The 21,691-nt window shown below is 32.6% G+C and overlaps 1 protein-coding gene across 5 annotated transcripts; it reads left to right on the top strand.

Annotated features, from left to right (window-relative positions):
• The first annotated feature begins 7,593 nt into the window (after window positions 1-7,593).
• On the top strand, window positions 7,594-21,114 carry LOC105348844 (uncharacterized). 5 transcript variants are annotated; one of them, XM_066080891.1, is made up of 4 exons: window positions 13,469-13,902; window positions 14,482-14,634; window positions 14,954-16,031; window positions 16,663-21,110. In XM_066080891.1, the coding sequence occupies exon 4, from the start codon at window positions 16,694-16,696 to the stop codon at window positions 18,365-18,367; it is 1,674 nt and encodes a 557-aa protein (XP_065936963.1). In that variant the 5' UTR covers window positions 13,469-13,902; window positions 14,482-14,634; window positions 14,954-16,031; window positions 16,663-16,693; the 3' UTR covers window positions 18,368-21,110. The 5 variants fall into 5 exon arrangements, with proteins under 5 accessions (XP_065936964.1, XP_011456713.3, XP_034306381.2 ...); XM_066080890.1 differs by having other exon boundaries at window positions 13,478-13,877; XM_066080892.1 differs by lacking the exons at window positions 13,469-13,902; window positions 14,482-14,634; window positions 14,954-16,031 and adding exons at window positions 7,594-10,238; window positions 10,569-10,630 and having other exon boundaries at window positions 16,663-21,114.
• Window positions 21,115-21,691: the final 577 nt, after the last annotated feature.

The following is a 21,691-nucleotide window of genomic DNA, read 5'->3' as shown; positions in this document are numbered from 1 at the left end:
AAAATCTGTTAACACATATACCGAAACATATAACATGATATTTAATTGTGAAGCATAGAATTTAAAAAATTCTGTTTTTGTTCTGTAGTCCCTTGAAAATAAAAGGAAAGCGTGGTCTTAGAGGAAAAGGTGTTTCTAAAAAGTTTTCTTAACCAAGCTGGTGAAGTTCCCAATGAGGGATCAAATTTATTTTGAAAAAATTGTGCTCAAATGTTAAAAAAAACATTGTGAAAAAAATAATACCAGTAAAATTCTTAGTTATTTGAAATGCAGCTTCTCATTTGATATGCTTGCCATTTATTATCTCTTAAACATATTTAATATGTTTTACTACCCAAATGTATGCCCTTTTTTAGGGGAAATGTGCCGCAGTAGGTATAGGAAAGTAAAATCCCTGTTTGAAGGCACAGGTACATGTGTGGTGACATCAAGATCAGTCTACACCCAGACACAAAGTGTTAGTGTTTCCACATAAACACCACCCGCATTACCCATCAGGAACAAAAAGTAAATTAAATTTATTAAATTCCTCACTTCTGAAGATAAACATGTAAAAATATTTCAGCTATATAATCCTAGTTTTTAAATTTTTTTTCTTTTCTTTTTTAAAATTATTATAGGATATCTACCAGTTTTTGGACAAACTTAAATCCAGAAAACATTTTAACTATAGTCTCCGAGACTTTCCTTTAAGGATTTGTTTTCAGAACCAATTGAGAAACAGCCCTTCCTGCTGAAATGTCTTCTAGCAGTTTCAGTCTCTACCATTAAGATAAAAGTATGCAGTTCCACAGAGTACCTGGAAGGTTTAATTCCTACGCTTTCGATTATTTTTAGTAGGCTTATGGCAGTAAGGTTCCATGACTAGATTACAGAAAACTTTATCCATTGTTTTAATGGGTGAGCATGTTCATGAAAATGTGTGTATTAAATATTTATAGACAATAGATAACATGATTTTAGACTTTCGCAGCACTGTTAAGGTTAACTTTGTGGTCGCGTGGTTTCTGAAAGTACGGGAAATGTTAACTATGACATCATACAAAAAAACAAGTCAAAAATGCTAGTAAATAAAGTAATTTCCGATTGTTATGGGGACGAAAACATTAAACTACATTAAAAATTACCTGTGCGCGCAACTTTGTAAACAAATGAGTTCAACAACGATAAATATATTTTGTGTAGAGAGAGGCGGATCAATCAATTTTTTAACATTGAAAAATGTTGGTTTTTTTATACATTAACAGAGCATAATCTTAAACAATTATTTTGCCATTAAATCCTATCTATTATGCTGGTTTTGATTCGGCATTTGATTATTTTTTAGAACGTGCATTATTTCTTTTCTAGAGTGTTTAATGTAAAAGTTCTAGGTGTTTGACACTGGGAAGCCTATCTAAATCCGCATTTTACAAGGGCATACGCTAAACATATTATTACAATCTTTTTGATATAAATTAAGGGAATGTTTAATTTATTAAAAAAGTGCTGTTGCTTTGATGAAATCTATAGAATGAATTAATAAATACGTAAAATATCAAGTGAAGATCATATCAATTCCAAACGAAGCTCATTTCTTTTATATTTATTCTAATAAAAGATGAACTACATACAAAGCAGCAGCACTTTTCAGAATCTATCAGAAAAGTAGAATTTATTTTATCATTTAAAATTTTAACTCAAATATGGGTATCCCCTTGTAATATTGAAATTTGTTTATGACCTCCATTAGGGAGAATCATCAACAAAGGTCACGTGACTATCAATTCAGGGGACCACACTAAGTGTCATACAAAGTAGCATTTACTAATATAATGATAAAATAACTTTACATAAATATTTTGAAAAAAAAGATGCATCGTTTTATGAACGTTTACATCCTTTGATAATTTCATAGTAAGCCTTAACAGTGCAGCGTTCTTTCTTAAGTTAGGTTCACTGTCAAACGAAATTTAGACTAGTACTTGGTTTAAAGCAGCCTAAATGCTGTTAGGCATCTTAAAATGTAAAATACATTGTTTGTAGTATTAATGGATGAACATGAGAAAGTATGGTTTTGCGCAATAGTGCCATTTCTCTTGGGGTGTGTGATGTATTTACTGCTGCATTTCAGTGGTATGGTAATGTTGTCAACTGTTTACTTCAAAGTAATTTGGTACAATGAAGGAGTCAAAATCAATTTGATTATTTTAAACAAACTCTACTAAAGAGTTGGTAAGGAAATACATAACTGAGTAGTAAATTTTCAATATCTATCTGACATGTTCTAATGGTAGTAAAAATCAATTTCCTTAAAGTAAATGAATATATCGAAGACCGTTCAAATATAATTTCAACATATACTGCTTGGTACTAGTATATCAATTAAATATAACTAAACAAATTAAGAACACTACAGTCACTCTTTGCAGATATGCGTCATAGTGTAAAAACCATGCAGTATTAAGTCATCACTAGTATATCATCTTTAATTCTTTCAAGGAAATAATGAAAATGCATTACATTGGTTTTCTTTAATTTACCCTTATATTTCATATCCGGTATTTGACCGTCTTTAGGTTCATGGAGTTAAAACTTCATATGCAGGAGCTCTTTCTGTCATAGAAGATAAAGGTAACCACATGAATGAAGTTGTTAAAGGGGTCCAAAGCAACACTACTTTCAGAATTATTGATGGTAACTGTAATAGGAGTAAAACACTAGCGAAGTAAACAATATGGCACACTATTTAATTGGTTGCTTCAGCCATTATATATCATGCTAAGTCATTTGATGATCTGCCAGATACCCCACAAGGGGATCATAAATGTCTGCCAATGACAGTTTTTCTTCCAAAAGCTGAGGATGAGAGAAGAATTAAGAATAATATTAGATTTCTCATTTCTCCTGTTGCAAGAATTTTTTTACCTAACTTGGAATTTCTCTTTGGCAATCTTCCATCCCACATTCTCGGAGAATACAGCCAAGAAATAAATAAACAAAATCTTGTTGTTCCACTCCATGTGTTGCAACTTAATGAGCAGAAGTATACAGATGTGGTGCAAATACTGGGCCATTATGAAGATAAAGTCAGTGAGATTTATGAAGCTGCTGGAGAACCCATAGCTCAAATACCAATAGGAGGTGACCTGTTGACTAGGGAAAGATTTTCAGGGGCCAACAAATTGAGGGCTGGATGTCTGACAGATGTGAAATTGATGTGATGTAGTAGAAATCAAAATATGACGTCACAATCACAATGTGTGTTTAGTGTGACGTAGGAAAATCTTACGTGAAAGATTTGCCGTAAAAAATTTTGGAGAATTTATTTCAATATTTGTGTATTATTTTTCAACAATAACTCCTATATAATGCGAAATAACGGTATAATGCGCTATAAAACATTAAATTTCGCTGTTTTTCTTGTATATTTTACATAATACGATTATTATTTACAGTTTGAAATACTTACGAGAGGGTATGTGCTATCGTAAAGTTACGACAAATTTTACACGTAAGAATCTCATAAGATGTTTTGTGAAAATGAATAAAAACTTCACTTACGATAAAAATCAATCGTAAGATTTTTTGTGAAAAGGGCTACAGATTGGCAGGAGATGATCAGTTTTCCTCCATAATGGCACCGACACACAGTACATTAAATCAAGAGGGCTACATAGCCTGGATTAATAACCACAAGACGAAAATGCAGTTTGAATCTGGTAAATAAATTCAAGTTGAAATTTTGGCAATTAAGTTTATGCTTTAACATGTATGTGTTGGATTACATACACGAGTTAAAATTTAAATGTGCATGTACTTTCATGTTAACTAATTTCAAATTTAAATAGCTAGCAAACAACGCAATTTGTTTGTATTTTCTCTCAATTAAGTCAAAGAAAAATGTACTTTCTTTGTGATTAAGGGAACATATAATTGTTAAGAAATTAATTTACATTTTTTACTTTCAGTTCTGTTTATGGGTGAGCCCTAATCTCTGAAGATTTTATTTTAAATTCTTTGTTTTCCTAAGTTTATACAGTTTATACAGTAGAATTTGTTATACCCGCACTTTCTAAAGAAAGTTCGGGTATATTGTTGTTACCCTGTTCCGTCCGTCCGTCCGTCCGTCTGTCACGTTTTACTTTCTCAAACTACTCTTACATCTTATAAACCAGCAAACTGAACTCTTGGAGTTTGATTTGGGGTATCATGCTGTTTTGTAAAAAGGTTTCAAAAATTCTCTGTTAGTCCTGGGGGTCAAATAATTGGTAAAAAAAGACGTTTTTTCACAAAAAACCTTCTTCCTCGAACTCCTCCTACATTTTCAACAGTAGACAAATCATCTCTTGGAATATGTTTTAGGGTATCTTATAGATGCGCAATAAGGTTTCAGAATTTTCAATTTTGTCCTTGGGTCATTTAATGGCTGAAAATGACTTTTTTAACAACAAAAAACTGGTTTCAAAAACGTCATTTTTGGGGGGCAGTAGCCAAAAAATCTTCTAGAATATGATTGGGGGTCATATTGAAGTGTGATCAGGTTCCAGAATTTTTTTTTATTAAGGTGATCAGTGGGCAACAAACAATGACGTTTTTTTTGCTAAAAATGTATAGTTCCCAGAACTCCTCTTACAACTTTTAAAGTAGCTACGTAGCTAGATATAATTGGGGCTGTCCTATAGATGTGCAATAAGGTTTTAAAAATTTAAATTTCATCCAGGGAGTCAAATAGTAGCAGAAAATTGACGTTTATCACTAAAAAACCATAGATCTAAGAGCTCCTTTTGTGATTTAATGGATAGACACATCATATCTTGTAATATGATAGGGACTGTTCTATACATGTGCAGTAAGGTTTTAAAAATTTAAATTTCATCCAGGGAGTCAAAACGTAGCAGAAAATTGACGTTTATCACTTCAAAGAAACATAGACTTCTTTTATGTATTAATAGATAGACACATCATATCTTGGGATATGATAGGAACTATCATAGATGTGCATTACGGTTTTGAAAAATTATATTTAACCCTGAGGCTCATTACCTACATACCTTTTGATGCCCTTTAAGGATCAAGAATATATATGGTTAAGGGGTTGGGATCTCAACCTTTTACAGTTATTCGTGCACTTCTTGTTCGAGGGGGGGGTCATGACCACCCCCAGGGCCCATGACCTACATACTGTTTTATGCCCCTTGACACAAGGAACAAGAATATATATGGTTAAAGGGTTGGGATCTCAACTGTTTTGAAAATATTAAGGGACTTGCTCTTTGAGGGGGTCAGGACCACCCACAGGGCCTATGACCTACATAACATTTGATGCCCCTTGACATCAGAAACATGAATATATATGGTTTAGAAGTCATGATTATAACAGTTTCTGAGATATATGGTAATTTAAAATCCCTGGGGGGTAGGGATGACCCCACACCGTTTTGACCCCCCCCCCCCCCTGAAAAGTGGTTATCTAACACAAAATGAGAAAAATTAAACCAGGGTGCACAACTAGATATAAAGGCCTATCATATCCTAGAGTTTTGTACAATTCTGTTCAGCCATTTCTGAGAAACAAGTTCAGAGCGGGAAAGAAGAAAAAGAAGAAGACGAAGAATAATAATACATGTATTAAGAAACGTACAAAAACAATAAGTCTCCAAATTTCATTCGGGAGACTTAATAATAAAGATTAAATACAGATATGATCATCAAACATCAATAATTTAAAGATAATTGACAATTTCTGATTCTAAGGGGTCAGGATGACACCTTAGGGTCATGACTTACATGCCAAAATGTTCTGATGCACCATGACCTAAGAAGGAATAATATCTTTTGATTAAGGTGGGGATCTGAATGGTTTTTATGATATTTGATAATTTCAGGAAGAGCACTTGGGATCATGACCTACATACCATCTGAAATGCCTTGAACAAAGAAGCAACAATATAATATGTACATGATATATGATTCAATTTAAGAACCCAGATATAGATCAACCATCTATGTTTTGTAATATTTCCTATGTATATATACATACATGTATTAGTTTGTGTTTTGTTCTATACTATTCATGTTCATGACTGTTGTATGGCTTAGTCTTATTTTAAATTACATTTAAAAAATGTCAAATATATGACTTGGAACCCCCACCCCAAAACAAACTCAAATATAAACTGTTCCCCCTCCCCTTAATTGTCGAATGATGTATTAAAATAAAAATATAATTTGGGTGTCTAAAAATATTCATAAACTGGTAAAACATGTTATTTAAAAAAAAAAAAATTACATTACACCTTGCATAATTGACAAGTGATCTATTGAGATATGATCAGAGGTCTTATTTCTACCTTGGGATCAATAACTAGTATTCATTGACTGATTCAAATTATAAATGTTTATACTCCACATTCACCCCCCCCCCACCCCCCCAATCTAACCTGGTTCTAAAGATTCAGTCTTCTTAATACATTCTTACATGTGTACATTAGCAAATCTTAAATTATTTCTTGATTGCTTTTTCTCTCTTGATGCACATTAACCTTTTGGAAATAGCTTACTTCAATTCTTAAGATTTATAAACAAAATGTTATATGCATGTGCATACGCCTTTTTGGGGCAATTGTAAAGTCTCCTAAACAAAGCAGTGTCATCATTAGGCTATGAATTACCCACATGGATCAAACACTACATATGAATAAGATAAAATACTTTTTTATTTCTAGTCCTAGAATGTCAGAGTGTCTCCAAGGGGGCATAATCTATAATACAATTTTACGCGCAATGACACAAAGAGCAAGAATAAGTTATATGGTTTAGGGATGAGGATCTCAGATCTCATAAGTTAACAAAATATACATGCGCAGAGTATCATCATCTGCGGGTCATTAATGTACTTTACATCATTTGATGCATTATAATGACATTAGAAGATATTTTGTATTTTCTTGTTTCGTCGCGTCAGAACAGTCCCATAAGGTCATGACCTACATTGTATTTGATGCATTATAATACATTTAGAAAAAAATACCCCTTACTTCCTTTTATAACTCATATAAAAATGATAAGTGTGACTACACTAGTCTTACTTACATGTAATACACAGATTTAATACGAAATTGTTGATACAGGGTCAATATGGGGTCAACTCAATAGTGCAAGTTGATAAATGAAAAAAATAACTTTTGCAATTAAAATGACAGAAATTTTACAAATGCGATATGATAGGTAACGATGATAAGCTTATTTAAATATTAAAAGAATATGATACAGTATGCTGTCAAAGGGAGATCACATTTAAAAAGTGAAAGTAAAACTTGTATGCTGGCATCGCATTATATTGTGCTACTGCTACTACATGTATTATGGATATGCTTACCTATATTGGTCAACATCATAATGATAATTCAATTAAAACACAATACTGAATTCCTTTAGCTGATCTTATCCTTTTCTGCATATGGAAACACATACATGTATGTATACACATGAACCCATTGTTGTGTCATTGTATTTTATCCGGAATTATATTTTCTCCCCATGCTGATTTTGTTTTTCTAATATACACTTCCGGTGTTTTAAGCACGAGTTTCGGACACAAATCCCTTCAACAGTTTTCATCCTGAGTTATTTTAATAGGCAACCATGTAAGTTTAAAACATTAAAAGTAGTTTATGCTGGTGTTAATTTTCATAATGTGTCAGTAATAAGACCGAATTTTGGTTTATATCTGTAATTAACAATCTCGCTATTTTTAGTATCATGCTATTTTCAGTGCAGATTTTCTAGGCCTTTTATATAGAACTATAAACAGTAAAACTCAATTCCTTTATGTAAAATTTTGATATGTATGATATCATATGATGACTTGATACCTATGTATAATTTTGGTATATGAACAGTTCATTTATTGTTGGTATAATTTTCCAGCTTTCACAGAATGTCCCACAAAAGGACTGGTGTCTGTTTCCAGACGTGTTTATGTTGAATAAATTGAAGATACAGAATCTTTGGGATGTTTTGTATTACTGACTAAACAGTGAAAGATGGACCCAAGGACTACCAGGAAACTCACAGAGAAAGGACAGGGATATTTTGAAGATGAAGTGCAGAGGTATTCTATAAAATTAGCACGTTTACACAGACTTATTGATGAAAATATAAGGAACTGAAGTCTCACATGCTCATCTACACAAGTGTGCAATTCAAAGTGAAAGAAGCTCTTAATTCAGGCGAGGAAATAACAGAAAAACAACCTCCAGTTCTAAAGACTGAGAATATCGCCAACTCGAAGAAAACTCCCTCGAGAAAGTCAAAGTCAGTTAAATCAGTACACAAGTCCTCAAGATCACATTCATCGAGTACAGTCTCCGACCTATATGTTCATCAGAAAATAAAGGCTGAATTAGCGCGAAAAAAACTGGAGTTTATCGACAGAGAAAGTGACCTCATGTGTCAAAGAGCAAAGGTGGAAGCTGAGGCCCTTGTGCAGAAAGCTACAATAGAGAGCCAGCTGTTACGTGTAAAGGCTGAAGAGGACACAGAATTAGCTGAACTTAGTGTGAAAATTCTTGAGGAGGAATTTCAAGAGAGTTTGGACAATGATTGTGAACACAGTGATTGGACAACCTCACACACGAATCGTTATGTGGTGAATCAGAGTTTGAATGTTGAGAAAAATGAAAACGACAACAACAGACTGTTGACACCAGAACCAGAACACGTAGCGCCAGTAAGGACCCCTTATGTGACAACAACTCTGCCAGTGTTTCCAAATGTGTCTTCCCCACCTCCATTTCTACCGGATAACAACGAGTCGATTACCGGTAAGCTTATGAAAGCAGAAATGTCACCTCAAGTGAATGGACACCTTCAAGAACAATTCTCAGCTGAAAATACATATGTACAGGCAACTTCCAAGAATGCTGTTAACCCAGATTCTGTATCAGACAAAAGACTTAATCCATCTGCCCAGCCTTTTGAAGGAAGTTGTACATCAAATCCTAATGCTCTTAATTCACGCACAAGTTCTGAACTCAATCAAGCTGTGATGGACATGTCAAACTTTTTAACTAAGAAAAGCTTTATTCTTGAACGAGTGAAGCCCTTTGTTGGAGATTCAGAGTTCTACTTGGCATGGAAGAATACATTCAAGGAAGTGATGAAGGAGATTGATGCCTCACCATCTGTGGAACTTGACCTTATGATACACAACCTTAAAGGACAGCCTTATGAACAGGTGAAGAGTATCAAGAACTCTAACACAAGTGACTCATCTCTTGCGATCAAAAGAGCATGGGAAAGATTGGATTCCTATTATGGCAGCCCGGACAGAATCACAAAGGCCCTGAAGAACAAGTTAAATGATGTAATCGAGAAATTTGACTTCAACAACAAGTTAGACTATTTTCGTCTGTCCGATACCTTGAACGAAATAAGTGCCGTAAAGGATGACCCAAAGTACTGTCAAACCTTGAGCTACTTCGACACAGCTGATGGAGTAAACCCAGTTATTCATAAATTTCCTCGGAACTACCAAAACAAGTGGCGCGACAAAGCTATTCTCTTCAAAAGAAACAATGACGTACATGTAAATTATAATGTTTTTAAAAAAAATAGAAATATTGCAAATATGTAGTTAGCCTTTTTTAAATCTTTAAAAACATCTTTCCTTCTTGTGATTTTCATTTACCATCAGAAACCCTTCAATTCTGCCGTTTAAAGAGTTTCTATCCCGGAGTTTACTTAAAAGTGTAAAAGGTATCACAATCCAACAGACATAAGTATTTTACTTAATTCATAAAAATTCCTTTATTTTTAGAATAAACGTGCAACTATTAAAAAATCTATGTAGATTTTCTAGTTCAAAGTATGAAAACAGTTTTGTTACTTCTAACAATTTCGAACTCAACAAACACAGAATGAAATGACAAAAGAACGCATTGTTGTTAGAGTTTAAATGCATACAGTAATACTAGGTCATAAATTTTAGGGAAACCCCAGTGTTTCGATTTTCTACGGAACATAATCTATAAAATAAAAAAATAAAACATTATATTCTTTTGTATTTATTTCTTTTTTTAATGCATTCTTAATGCTGGCATTCCAAAATGTGACTGAATAAAGCAAAACAACAAAACGAAAAACGACTCTTCTCCCTTGTTGAACCCCGCGTGTACGGTATTCAGATATAAAATGCGTAGCATTATGTCTTGGTGTGCTTAGAACCTTTACCAAAATCCAATGGTTGCAATCAGGTAAGATATTTTGTAGTTTGTCGCAAGATGATATATTTAATTAACAAATATTTACAAACAATCAATAGTTTATTGTCTTATTCAGTGTTCAGTCTTGACTGTGTAATCTGCAACTTTCGGTCAATTGACAACTGCGTATTAATTTAATATTTACTCTTTATACATTTATTGGGTGGGCTTTTTTTTTATAAAAAAAAACATTGTTTAAGAAGAAATATATCTATAACCTTTTAATACAAGAAAATGACAATAACACTTGAATCTCATTTTTTCTTACTTATCAGATATTTAGTCTATTCTGTTCTAAACAATGAATAACTTAAAATGCAGCACGTTGTTAAGAAGAAAAATCCAAACAGGAAACAAGACACTACATGCCTCCACAATAGCTCGTAAGTAGATCATTAACCTATTTTTTTTTAAAGTGAAAAATACTCTACACTGAAAGGTCTACACAGGCAAAAGTGGCTCGCATGAATCTTATATGAAATTCGCATGAAGTTCATGCGAATTCTTCGCATGAGAAAGAGACGAAAAGTAACACGCATGAATTTCATGCGAAAACTTCATGCGATTTTGACATAATTTTCATGCGAATATCATATGATTAAAATTTCGCACAATATTCATGCGAAAATGTATATCTTATGTTTCACTGTTGTTTCATGCACATATCATGCAAATATCATGCAATTTTCATACAAAATACTATGCAGCTTTTAAATTCAATAATCTTGAAATCTTGATCTCTTTTTATCTAAATTTGAGAATATAATCTGTTATATTTTGAAAAGACAACTGAAGTCTTAATTAATTTGCTTTATATAGAATTAACATTAACAGAAAACAATGACAATAATCTTCTTAGGAAAATCTTCTTTATTTAGATGAGAACAAAATTCAAATTTCTTCTTCCACTTCTTGAAAAGGCTTGTCAGTTCATCAATCTACAAGAAAATATACATAATGCAGTGTTTATGAAATTTTCCTATTACTGAATGGCATACCGGTATCTATTTTGAATGTGAATTATTAATATTGGCAGATAAAAACTTAATTCATTGATATATGACATGCAGTTGGTAACATGATAAATGCTCGTTAAATCAGATTTGATCAAATACAATAAATTTCTGTTTGTCATAACCGAATACTACGATTCTCACTTTATCACTCTGATCCATGTCCTTATTGTTATTTTAAGCTTTCAGTTTGTGAGTTTATTACATAAGCCAAATCGCTCACCTGAGCATCAATAGCCATAACTTATCAAATCTACTTTATGCTGCCAAATACAAAACATTTGGACAACTTTGAAGAGTACTGTACATTTTGTTTAAGAGGAATTTCAAATTTTTTCTCACATAATCATCAAGCTGCTTTTGTTGTTTCAATCTTTTAGGAAAATATTTCTAAATGTCAAAAACAATTTCTATTGTGGCCCAACCCTAGGAACCATTACATGTATATGAACAAATTTGAATCTACAATACCTCAAAATGCTTCCATACAAGTTTCAGCTATTCCGACCAAAGGCTTTTAAGATTTTTTTAAAAAAATAACAACGCATTCTAATTTCACTAAAAGAATAAGAATTTAAGGTGTGACTTTTCATTGTTAAATTAACAAACTGGAATTTCCCTTCACCTAATTATGTTTTGTGTCAAGTTTGATTAAAATTGGCTCAACTGTTCTAGAGAAGGAGAAAATGTCAAAATTTTACAGAGGGATGTAGACTGTCCAGGGACAGAATTAAGACAGACAATAGTGATCAACACATAAACTTTTCGCTCAAGCCTGTTGTCTGAATCTCTTAAATGAGCTTCAATGTTAAGTTTACATTGATCCAAATTATCATACAATTCTTAAAAAGTAGAAGTATTACTTACCACTGCATCCATGAATTCTTCCGGAATGTTGTTGGTTGTCATGCTTTTAAAATCTTTTCCAAAGAGTCTTTGCAAATCTGCAAACTTAAGGTTCTCTGCAAATATTATTGTTGTATAATTATTAAATGATTTCATTCCTGTTTGATCTTATAAATATCTAGATATAATTAAGTATATAAGTAATACAGCTATTGTAATCTTAATATTCATTAACAGATTTCTTATTTAATATTTTTCACATCTCCTATACAAATTCTTAACAAAACTATACTCTGTCCCAAGATATTTTGGATTCACGTTTGGACGATTTTTAATAAAAATACACTTACCTGTGAAAGAAGTGCAATTGAAATAGTTGAAAGGGATATTTTCCAAGATAATTTCATTGACACATTATCATCTTTCACTCGGAAAAATTCACAGGAACTAAAACAGATTCCTTACGGAGATTTATAATGGGGAATGTTTACATCTTTTCTCCATTCGGAATACACTCGGAATACATCGCGCAATATTTTAACGTTATCATCCGGGCTTGCTGCAATGCAAAATCTCCGTAGACATCACATTTTTTAGCATTGTATTGAAACCTGATAAGCTAACAGGGGTGTTTTGACTGAGAAATCTTGGAAATTTTTCATACTTTTGAATGAACATCGTTTGGATCCTGAGGTATTTATAAATATCAAACAATCAAGCCAAACGTGAATCCAAAATATCTTGGGACAGAGTATACATGTACATGTAAGTTGTTGTGCTTATACTCAATTACGAACCTGCGGAAAGACACTCTGGAAAAATATGGAAGGATCTTTTCTTCTCTTCTTTTGACTTTTGGAAGAAAACAAGCTATGTAATGAACAATTTTCAGGCTTTGGATTGGCTCGAGTAGGCCTATAGAATCTCAGTATATTTAGTACTTTGATTTATCCTCACCTTTTATACAGCCAACAGGCATGTCATCATGTTCACACCTCCATCCAAATAGTACCAACTCCATATCCGTGTAGGGATGTTGTTTTTGTCATGCTTCAATGAAAAAGATATCAGATATTTTATTGCATAAGCCCATAACATTACGCTAAGGATATAAGCAAAGTTTGCTCAGCTCTGTTCATCATCACAATATACACTTCATCTTTATTATGCAGTTATAAATAATTGTAACGAATTCTTTATAATAATTTGCAAAAATTTCGAATGATAGTTTTTATTTATCAAAACGGGAAGCAGAGATCTTCCTATAATACATAAAAATTTCATTTAGGCCTATTTTTCTTACCTCTGTCATTCATTTTGTACTCGAGTCTCGTTCCCGCTGACGTCACATATTACGTAAATTTTTGGTACTGAGAACCGTCAGGACGGTGTTTGATTTCACATAGAGCAATATACCAAAAATCAGTAGATCAGATCAGATTTTGTAATTTAGATATGATAAGAATAATTATCATTAATAATTTAAAGCGCTACAGGTTGATGTGCATCTTTTTTGTAAGCCCTTGCAAACATTTTATTCGTTTCCGAAATCCCGTTCGAGTTATCTCCCGCGATAACTCATATGCAGACAGACTGAATTTTCTCTAGCTGCAAAGTTATGTACATCGGCACTGGCTGATCAGTGATGCAAGCCAGCAGAAACTTTACATCAACTTCATCAAGATGTGTCCGATCTAACGTACTATTATATACTCAGCGATTGAAAAGTTCGTGATCCTGGATAGGAGAGGAGCGGATCGTCAACATGCAGGTACCCTAGAACTACGATGTTTCAAGTGTGTGCATATTCTATGTTTACATGTTATATGTTAACTAACGTTTCCAGATACGTGTATAAACACTAAAAAATCTACTGTTATTATTAAACTTAGATGCAGGTCTTTACATGTAACTATACAATATACGGGGAAATTCGGGTTGACAGAGGGTCTGTCAATTTTCTCCGAAGAGCTTCGGATAAATTTCTATCTATTGTGTATTTCTTAAACAAGAATGAATGAACACAGTGTAACCGTAATGATTACGAAATAAATCTGCAGATATATATTTTAAACATGCGGTTGCAAGCATGCAATCTGCATGATTTCAAGCGCGGATCCAAAAAAAAAAAAAAAATTCGGACGGGGGGGGGGGGTGATTGATTGAGTAACAAGGTTGGGAGGGGGAGTAAGCCATATTTTCATGAATTTTATAATTTAAATTTAAAGAGTTTTTTAGGGGGTCTGGATCCCCTTGACCCCTCCTAGATCCGGTCTACATGTATAATTTTTGTGCATATTGTCACTGTGAATCCATTTATAGGAGTATATATGCAGTTTGAAAATGTTCATAACATTTTATTTTTTTTTCTACAGGGTTGTTTTAAGATCCGAAGCAATGTTACACAGACAGAAGAATAGGTGAATGCCTCTCCAGTATATGTTGTATATATGATGGCTATAACAATAACATACATGTATATCACTTGGGAAATCATGCACAACAAACTGTCCATATGATGATACCATGTAAGTATTTATTTGGTGAAATATGCCTATGCCTTGCGTTTTGAATATTTCTAAAGTTTGTAAATACATGTATATAAAATCAGACATGGATTAACATATATTTGATAAAAGAGGTACCTCTTGATCTCATTTGCTTTTGATCAATAAAACATACTGTAAGTTATTTCAATACAGAGATACATTATGATTGTTTTGTTTTTTTAAATTTTATCTGAGTGTATAAATCTTGTGCTTTTACGCTGTTATACATGTACTCAATACATGTACATTTGTTTGCATGTTTTATTATGAATTATATTTTGTTTTGCATATACACAAGGTTGACAAAGATATTTAAATATGGAGAGGGATAAAGAGACATGCTACAGAAGAAGGAAGATAAAGGCACATGATACAGACACCAGAGTGATTACACCAACATCAGTCCAATAACATTGGTACACTACAAACTTGAGACCACAAAGGCCTGGATTCTTTTGAAATATACTGTGATCTGTGCAATATCACTTGGAATCATGGAAAACCTGTATCACAGTGTTAACAATTTTCAGTGAATTTTCATTGTCTAGCATAGAAATAATTAATTTTATGTTTGAATATATAGCTGGAAATTTTCCTATATGTAATTCACTTACTGCTTTCAACAGGTTTGGTACACGCAAACTCATAAATTGTATCTCAAAAACATAAGACTTAAAGTATGTACCTGGTATCCTAAGTAATGACCAATGCAATCAGCACAGTATTACACATGTAATAAAATCTTAATGTTTACTGACCTTCTAAGAAGAGAGATATAACTCTCAGTTGGTGTGAATGACTATTGTAAAGGCAAAATTTTACATGTTTAAATAAACAAAGACTTTAAAAGTTTTGAAAACATTTATATTTTGATAAAATGTAAACTCTATTCTAATTTTTATTTATACATGTATTAATTCCAACACATGTAGAAATTGTTTAGTTGTCTTAATGTCAAATTTGTTTTAAAAAAAAGACACTAGTATGTCAACATATGAATGAAAGAATGTTTTTAAAGTGTTATAAATTGATTTGTCATAATTAAATTTTTATATGAAAAACATGCAATTTTCATGTGAATTTTGCATGAATTTTATATGAATATGACACAAATATCTAATCGCATGAAAAACATACGAAAAATTTTTCGCATGAAAATTGTATATTTTTAATGCGAATACCATGCGAACATATTCGCATGATATTTGCATGAGAAACTTTTCATCTGATTTTCGCATGATTAGCGCATGATTTTTATGCGAAAAGGAAATCGCATGAAAATTATGCGAGCCACTTTTCCCTGTGTATAAAAGACAATTGATGGTTTTTCATGATCATGCCTTCTCAACAAAATTTTACCTCCAAGACATTTACAGGTTTGGTTTACTGTTTCATACCTTATTAATCGCTACAATGTGATGGTTATGCGAGATCATTGAGCTATGACATATTTCGACAAGTGTAAGAGGTATCTGGTAGTTTGTCAATAATTTTCTATTGTCAACACTTCCTATGTTAAAAAAATTTAATGTGAGAGAAAAAGTGTAAAATAAATAACGTAAAATATTAATAAGATTAAATCACGTTCCTTATATGCAAGACTTTTGGCCTAAAGGATCGTGTACGCCGTAGAAGTATTACACATAGTTAAGATTTTAAAAACAGATTGAATTTTTTATTACTATTTTTTTTTTTAAATAAAACTTGTCATGAAATTCAGGATTGTTTCTCCATTTTGTTAATGCCATAACATATCTATTTTAAATATATGAAAGAGTGATAAGTATTTGCAGAACGACTAAAATGGCATATTTAAGATTTGTTTAGTTTACATGGGCCTAACGCTAGTAAACACAAATCATTGGACTGCCCCGTTGCATTCCTATGAGCCTTTTTGTAAAATATAATTAAATTAATTGTTTTCCGATATAAGATATTAAAACGCGACGCAAAACCTATCATAACAACTTTGATATTATTGTTAAAAAATAGAAAAATGTTTTTCAGATAGCTTTCTCTATAAAAATTCCCTTTGACCATGGATCGGCAACATTGTGTCCAGGATGTGTTACGGTGTCATCTTTGTGATACTCCGCACCCATCTTTGCACTGTGATATATGTGCAGAATATCTGTGTGAAGCCTGTAAGGGAGAACACTTATCAGATTTATCAAAAGAACACGAAGTACTGCCTTTTAGAGGCCGGGAATCGACTATTAAATGCCCCAAACATTCCTCAAAAATATGTGAACGGTACTGCATACAATGTGCTATCCATGTCTGTGTGGAATGTGCCTCTTCAAAAGAACACAGAAGGCACGAATTTTTAGATAAAAAGGATTTCTTGCATAGAGACTTACAAGAACTAGAGAACAAAATACTTTCAAAATATCAAGAAATTGCGTATAAAAATTCAGATCAAATAGCCAAACTGAAGAAAAGCTACAAGGATATTAAAGCGGCTATCAATAATCACGGAGAAGAGCTACACAGAGAAATAGACTCTGTTGTCAAAAAATTTACATCTAATCTTAATGAAATGGAATCGCAATGTCTAGATAAATTGATGAGTCAGGAAAATGAAATCACCAGGAAAATGTCTAAAATAACGCAGATGATTGCTTATTTGAGGAAATTACTAACCTTAAATGATGACAGCCTTGTCTCTGCCTACAAATCAAGAAATGCTGAATACAGAACTTTACCTTCTACATTAATAGTTTCTTCGCCAAGTTTTACCCCCAAGAAGATCAAGAAAGAACAGATTTATCAGGAATTCGGTTTTCTCTCAGCGTTCTCTATTAAAAAGGAAGAACAAAAATATCAGCAGTTTCCTATCCCAACAAAGGAGGTCAATACAATGGATTCCTCAGATGATCATTCCTCTGAGGTACACAGACCGCTTGTAGCCGTTTCAAAAGTTATCGCTGAGATAAACACTGAGTATGCACTCTATAAAGAATTACGCAGTGTTTCATGTATGAATGATGAAGAGATTTGGACGTGTGGTAATAACAACAAAATGAAACTTTATAACCTTCAAGGGGAACTATTAAAGTCAATCCAAACTAAATCAGGAAATTTTCCGAACGACATAACAATGACAAGGAAAGGGGATCTCATTTACTCTGATTACAACGATAGGACTGTAAACATTGTAAAGAAGAGACATATAGAGACAGTAATCAGATTACGGGGATGGATGCCTACTAATGTATGCCTTACCTCCTCTGATGATCTTCTTATTGCCATGGTCAGTGATCGTGATAAACAAACAAGAGTTGTGCGTTACTCAGGCTCCACTGAAAAGCAAAGAATTCAATACAATGACAAAGAACAGCCTCTTTATTCACCTTATGGTGAAAAATTTATCAGAGAGAATAAGAATCTTGATATTTGTGTATCTGACTTCTACGCTAAAGCAGTAGTGGTGGTAAACCGAGAAGGAAAATTAAAGTTTACCTACTCCGGTCCTCCCTCTACTTCAAAAAAGTCATTCAAGCCATACGGCATCGCGACTGACTGCTGGAGTCGAATTCTCATAGCAGACTCTCACACTATCCATATCCTCGACCAGGGCGGACAGTTTCTTTGTTTCATTAATAATTGTCATTTGGACTGGCCATATGGCTTGTGTGTTGACACAAACGATAATCTCTATGTAGCTGAGTATTTCGAAGGCAAAGTGAAGAAAATTCAATATAAGACATAATAACTGTGGTACTAGTATATATTTAACATGAACTAAAAGTGTACATGGTATGCAGTGTAAATTGATTATGCATTGTACATTGCATCTCTGTTGATAAGGCAGATAACAACATTGCCTTTGTTTGTAAGGCACATCATATTAATTGCATTTTCAAAGAACTAGGTTTCAATGCTGCACATGGTAACCCTACTTACACCCATAACAGCCTTTCCAAGCAGGAAATACTTGAAATCATAAATCGGTTTTGGATATCTTTAATATCTCCTATCAACAAAATGAAATATGTTTTAACTTATTTGTATTGGAATCCAAAGCTTCACAAAAACTCTTACAAACAGAGATATATAGCAGATTCCAGTAAATGTTCTAACAAACCTCTCTCTTTTCTCCTTACTAAAATTCTTACAGTAGTGAAGGAGAAACATCAAAAGTACTGTAATATATACCTTAGAATCGGTGTGAATCAGATGTGGATACTAAAAAACTCTAAAGAATTATTAGACACTTTAAGGTTACAAAATCTTACCAAAATCAATAACATAAAAACGTACGATTTTTCAACGCTGTATACAACCTTTCCCTATGACAAATTAAAATGTAGGCTTTTTGATATCATCGACAGTTGTTTCTACAATAAAAGTGGAAGTCGTAAAAATGCTTACCTTGTCATTGGAAATTTAAACAAGATAGGCTTTATAGGCCTTTACGGTCACCTGAGTACCATTGCCTATTCACAAAATTGTGGAGGAGTCTCATGAACGAATTTAATTGAGTTTCATCACTGTCTGAATCCCTTTTGAAAGGACTCTGAATCCTATAATTTAGCACAAGACCTATCTCTCGTAACAGAGGGTATGACCTACTACTGAAAAGGTGTACAGCTTCCATACAAAGTATTTTTTCTAGGTATGTTAACTTTTAAAATAGGTTTTATGTTTATGTGTTTTGAAAGATAAACTAATACAAGGTGGCTAGTAAACTATTGATTACTTTACTATTAACAAGTCAACTTGTTTATTTTGAGAAATTTAAAAACTGTTTTTGTTTCAAATGATAAAAATACTTTCATAACTATTTTGATCATACAACTTCTTACTTACATTATACATGTATTTAAGAGCCATTCTCTGTAAGCATTTAAACACTTGTATAGGAGGTTCGGCACGCATAGTCCCCGATTTTTCTCAAATTTTAATATGGTGCATACTATCATATACCTATCATAAATACACCAAAAGTTGGTTGCTAGGCAACTCCGTTACCATGTATACCCATACTCATCATTCTTAGGACAAAATGGCCATTATTGTTACTGAAAATTCACTTTATCTCTTTGAATATTTATTTCAGTTAGATTTGTTATGATAAATCATCATCAAAGTATCAAAGCATTACATCTTAACTATTGAATGATACAATTAGCCAAAAAAAGTTTTTATTTTTCTTTATTGTACCAAGAGCTTAAATGTTCTTAGCATATTTGAAATTCTACGTAAACAATATTTTGAGATTGTTTGTAATATTGATTTACAATTTAGTAAATCTAGGTAATAATAAAGACAACTGTTACCATGGAAACAAAAAAACAATTTCGTTCAATTCTAGGTATGATAGCCAGTTAATGTCTTTGAATTTTATTTCATTATATAATGGTTACCAATGTTAAATAAAAGAGCATTTTAAATCAAATTTGATTTTAGGTCACCTGGGCTAAAAGCTTTCTGTCCGGCGTCCGTCTCTGTCCATCCATCTGTGAACTTTTCACATTTGTAACTTCTTCTCCAAAACCACTGAATCAATTCTAACTACACTTAGCACAAATCATTCCGAGGTAAAGTTAAAATAAACTTCTTTCAAGGGCAAGGGGGTAATAAAAACAAGAAATAATCTATGTTAAACATTTTACCTTGAAATGTTGTTCAAGGTCACAGCACACTTTTACGTAAAAAGTTGTTTATGTGAAGTATGAGCCAGAAAGGGCTAATGAATGGGTGTGTATGCTTAGATAAATGATTTTTAGAGTGGTCTGATATGACCTTGACCTTGAACAACATTCAAGGTCATTGCATACCCTTTGACCAAAGGCACTCTGTTGGTAAAGTATGAGCCAGAGTTGACCAAAGAGAAGATATACGCCGGAAAAGTGATCTTAGATGGACAGATGAATGGACAGACAAACTGATCACTGTAGGTTGCATCGAAAATCTTCTTTAAAATCATTTGGCAAAAAAGCTACAATTTGTGCGGAATCATCCTCAGGAAGTGTATATTCAAGTTTGTTCAAATCATGATTCCTAGGATTGAGGTTAATTTTTTTATAGGAATAAATAAAGAAAATGAAAATATTCTCGAAGAAACAAAATCTTGATGTTTGACATGAAAATATATGAAGAAAATTAAAGATATTTTTAAAGAAGATATACTCTTCTAAATTGTCAAGAAATATTGTTCTGATTACACCAGAGTTATGGCTGTAGTTGCGGCGGTTAGGCCTCTTGTTTGCCTGACTAATTGCAATGGTAACTTGTGAGAAAGAACATAGTTCTACATGCATTCATTATTCAGTGACAATAATTCAGTCGACTCATTACTTGACGTCAATTTTTCATTCAAAGAAATTTAACAATTAAGATATCAAAATATGTTGGTAGTTATCATACATGTCAGTTATTAATAGTAGCCTAATAGGCTACTATTAATAACTGGTACATGTGAGCCCTATTGATTGCCATTTTCTTTGTCAATCCTTCAAGTTACAGGACTAATAAAATTATACACCTTTATATTATTTATAACTGTAATGAATTTTTTTTAAAATGCAAAAAGATTAGAATGCTGAAATAATTATTCTTAAAATTAAGTGTAAATATAAGTAAAAATACATGCAAATTTACTTGTAAGTAGTGCAACATGTGTTTATTATATCATATTCTATGTTTATGAATGCTTGCACTTTTCTTAGCTGCAAAATATAGATAAAAGAACTTCTAAGTATGTTGGTCAGAATCCAAACTGGTATAGTCCTTTCCATTGCTTGAAATGTCTATTTCACTCTCTAAGAGATCTCAAATCTGTAATTCATAAAGGAACCCATATGCTTATAACCAAACAGTTTTCAGGAAAGTTTAAAGTATTCTTAAAACCTTGTCTGGAACTGCTACTCAGCATGCATGGTTGTTTTTCAGTTACCACATGTACATTTTTAATACTATAAAAGAAGTCCTGGAAAGGAATGGATGTGAAACACTCTGGTCCCCTTAGGTCAAAATATTTACCTTTACGGCTGCTAGTTTCATTCCATATTTCCTATATAACTATAATCTG

The sequence above is a fragment of the Magallana gigas genome, chromosome 4, assembly GCF_963853765.1.
Source record: "Magallana gigas chromosome 4, xbMagGiga1.1, whole genome shotgun sequence".
Lineage (NCBI taxonomy): Eukaryota > Metazoa > Mollusca > Bivalvia > Ostreida > Ostreidae > Magallana > Magallana gigas.
Note: the sequence above shows the minus strand (reverse complement) of the source record. Positions and strands in the feature narration are given on the sequence as shown.

Coding starts and splice junctions, on each gene's coding strand:
- LOC105348844 (XM_011458411.4), top strand. CDS start 16,694: ATGGATCGGCAACATTGTGTCCAGGATGTGTTACGGTGTCATCTTTGT.